At 61.1% G+C, this 1,533-nt stretch overlaps 1 protein-coding gene across 1 annotated transcript in view; it reads right to left on the reverse strand.

Moving 5' to 3' along the window:
* VDBG_02594 (aldehyde dehydrogenase) overlaps positions 1-958 on the reverse strand; it is a gene marked incomplete at both ends in the record, with an annotated part of 1,732 nt that extends 774 nt beyond the window's left edge. The window contains 2 exons of the mRNA XM_003006409.1: positions 70-711; positions 780-958. Coding sequence (XP_003006455.1) covers positions 70-711; positions 780-958 — 821 coding nt within the window. The remainder of the gene's footprint in view (positions 1-69; positions 712-779) is intronic.
* Between the last annotated feature and the right edge of the window lie 575 nt (positions 959-1,533).

Below are 1,533 nucleotides of genomic sequence, written 5' to 3' on the forward strand. Positions count from 1 at the left end.
CCGCCCGTCTCGAGGGTCACGGGCTTGAGGGTGGCGGCGGCCAGGCGCATGACGGCGCGGCCGGTCGACGTGCTGCCGGTGAAGGCGAGCTTGTCGACGCCGGCGTGGGCGGCGAGGGCGGCACCGGCATCGGGGCCGCGGCCGTTGAGGATGTTGAGGACGCCGCGCGGCAGCCCGGCGGCGGGCACGAGGCTGGCGAGATAGAGCATGGACAGGGGCGTCTGCTCGGCGGGTTTGAGGACGAGCGTGTTGCCGGCGGCGAGGGCCGGGGCCAGCTTCCAGCCGGCCATGGACAGCGGGTAGTTCCAGGGGATTATCTGAGCGCAGACGCCGAGCGGCTGGCGCAGCGTGTAGGCGAGCTTGGCGGGGCCGAGATCCATGGTCTGGCCGTGCCTCTTGTCGGCCCAGCCGGCATAGTAGCGGAGCACGGACACGAGGTCTGGAATGTCCTCGGTGAGGCTCGCCGACAGGGGCTTGCCGTTGTCGAGCGTCTCGATGGTGGCCAGCGTCAAGGCGTTGGCCTCGACGAGGTCGGCGAGGTTGTGGAGGAGCTGGCCCCGTGCCGAGGACGACAGGTCACGCCAGGACGGGTGCTGGAAGGCGGCACGGGCGGCGGCGACGGCCGAGTTGACGTCGGATTCTGTGGCTGCTTGGACTGAGCAGATGGGTTGTTCAGTGCTGTCACTGTCAGACATGTGCTGAGAGTATTCTCTGAAAGAAATGGGCCTCACAAGGGATTGACTGTTGTGATCTGCTGGCCGTTGCTGCTGTTGACAAACTCATTGTTGATAAAGAGGCCCCGTGGTTGCTTCCACGTGACACCATTTGGTGCTGTCAACTCAATGTCCAGGCGGCAGTGTGCTGCTGCGCTCAAGTTTCGAGAGAGGAAGGATAGACATGTTTGCTGCCGTTGCCGTACGGCTTGACGCAGGAGAAGCGGTCTTGGTGTGCAGCGCATGGTGGTCTTGGTGCCAGTATTTGATGATGAATCAAGAAAGGGGCCCTCCAAACACAAACATCAGAAAACGAGAGCAGTAGGACAAGGTACCAGGAGAACGACAGAACCAGCGGAGACTATCCCCGATGCTCTGATGCCATCTTTCTGGGGCTGCCTGTCGTGATCACCAACAGGCTTTCGAGGAAGTCACGATGATGGACGTTGGAGTGCATGTTGCTGAGTCAGCAGAACTTGAATAACAGTCACATGATCAAGCCGCACGTGGCCCCCCTCAGTGCCGAGCACCTGATCCCAGCTGCAGAAGGGCGGACAGGCAGATAGACAAGACCCCCTTGCTCGCTTTATCGGCGCCGTGACGCTTCTTCTCTTTCCTCCCTCCTATGCTGTCAACCACTTCATCATCTCCTCCTGGTGTCTCGCTCCTCGCTCCTTGCTCCTTGCTCCCTGCTGCATCCCGTCTCCGGTGAGGCGTCAAAAAAAAAAACTAGCAATTCCTTTTTTTGCTTCTTCTTCTTCTTCCATCCTCCTTTGCCGAGCTTCTTCCCGCCTCGTGGTCGTGATCCTTCCCCGCCCCA

Source organism: Verticillium alfalfae, genomic scaffold, assembly GCF_000150825.1.
Source record: "Verticillium alfalfae VaMs.102 supercont1.3 genomic scaffold, whole genome shotgun sequence".
NCBI classification, from domain to species: domain Eukaryota; kingdom Fungi; phylum Ascomycota; class Sordariomycetes; order Glomerellales; family Plectosphaerellaceae; genus Verticillium; species Verticillium alfalfae.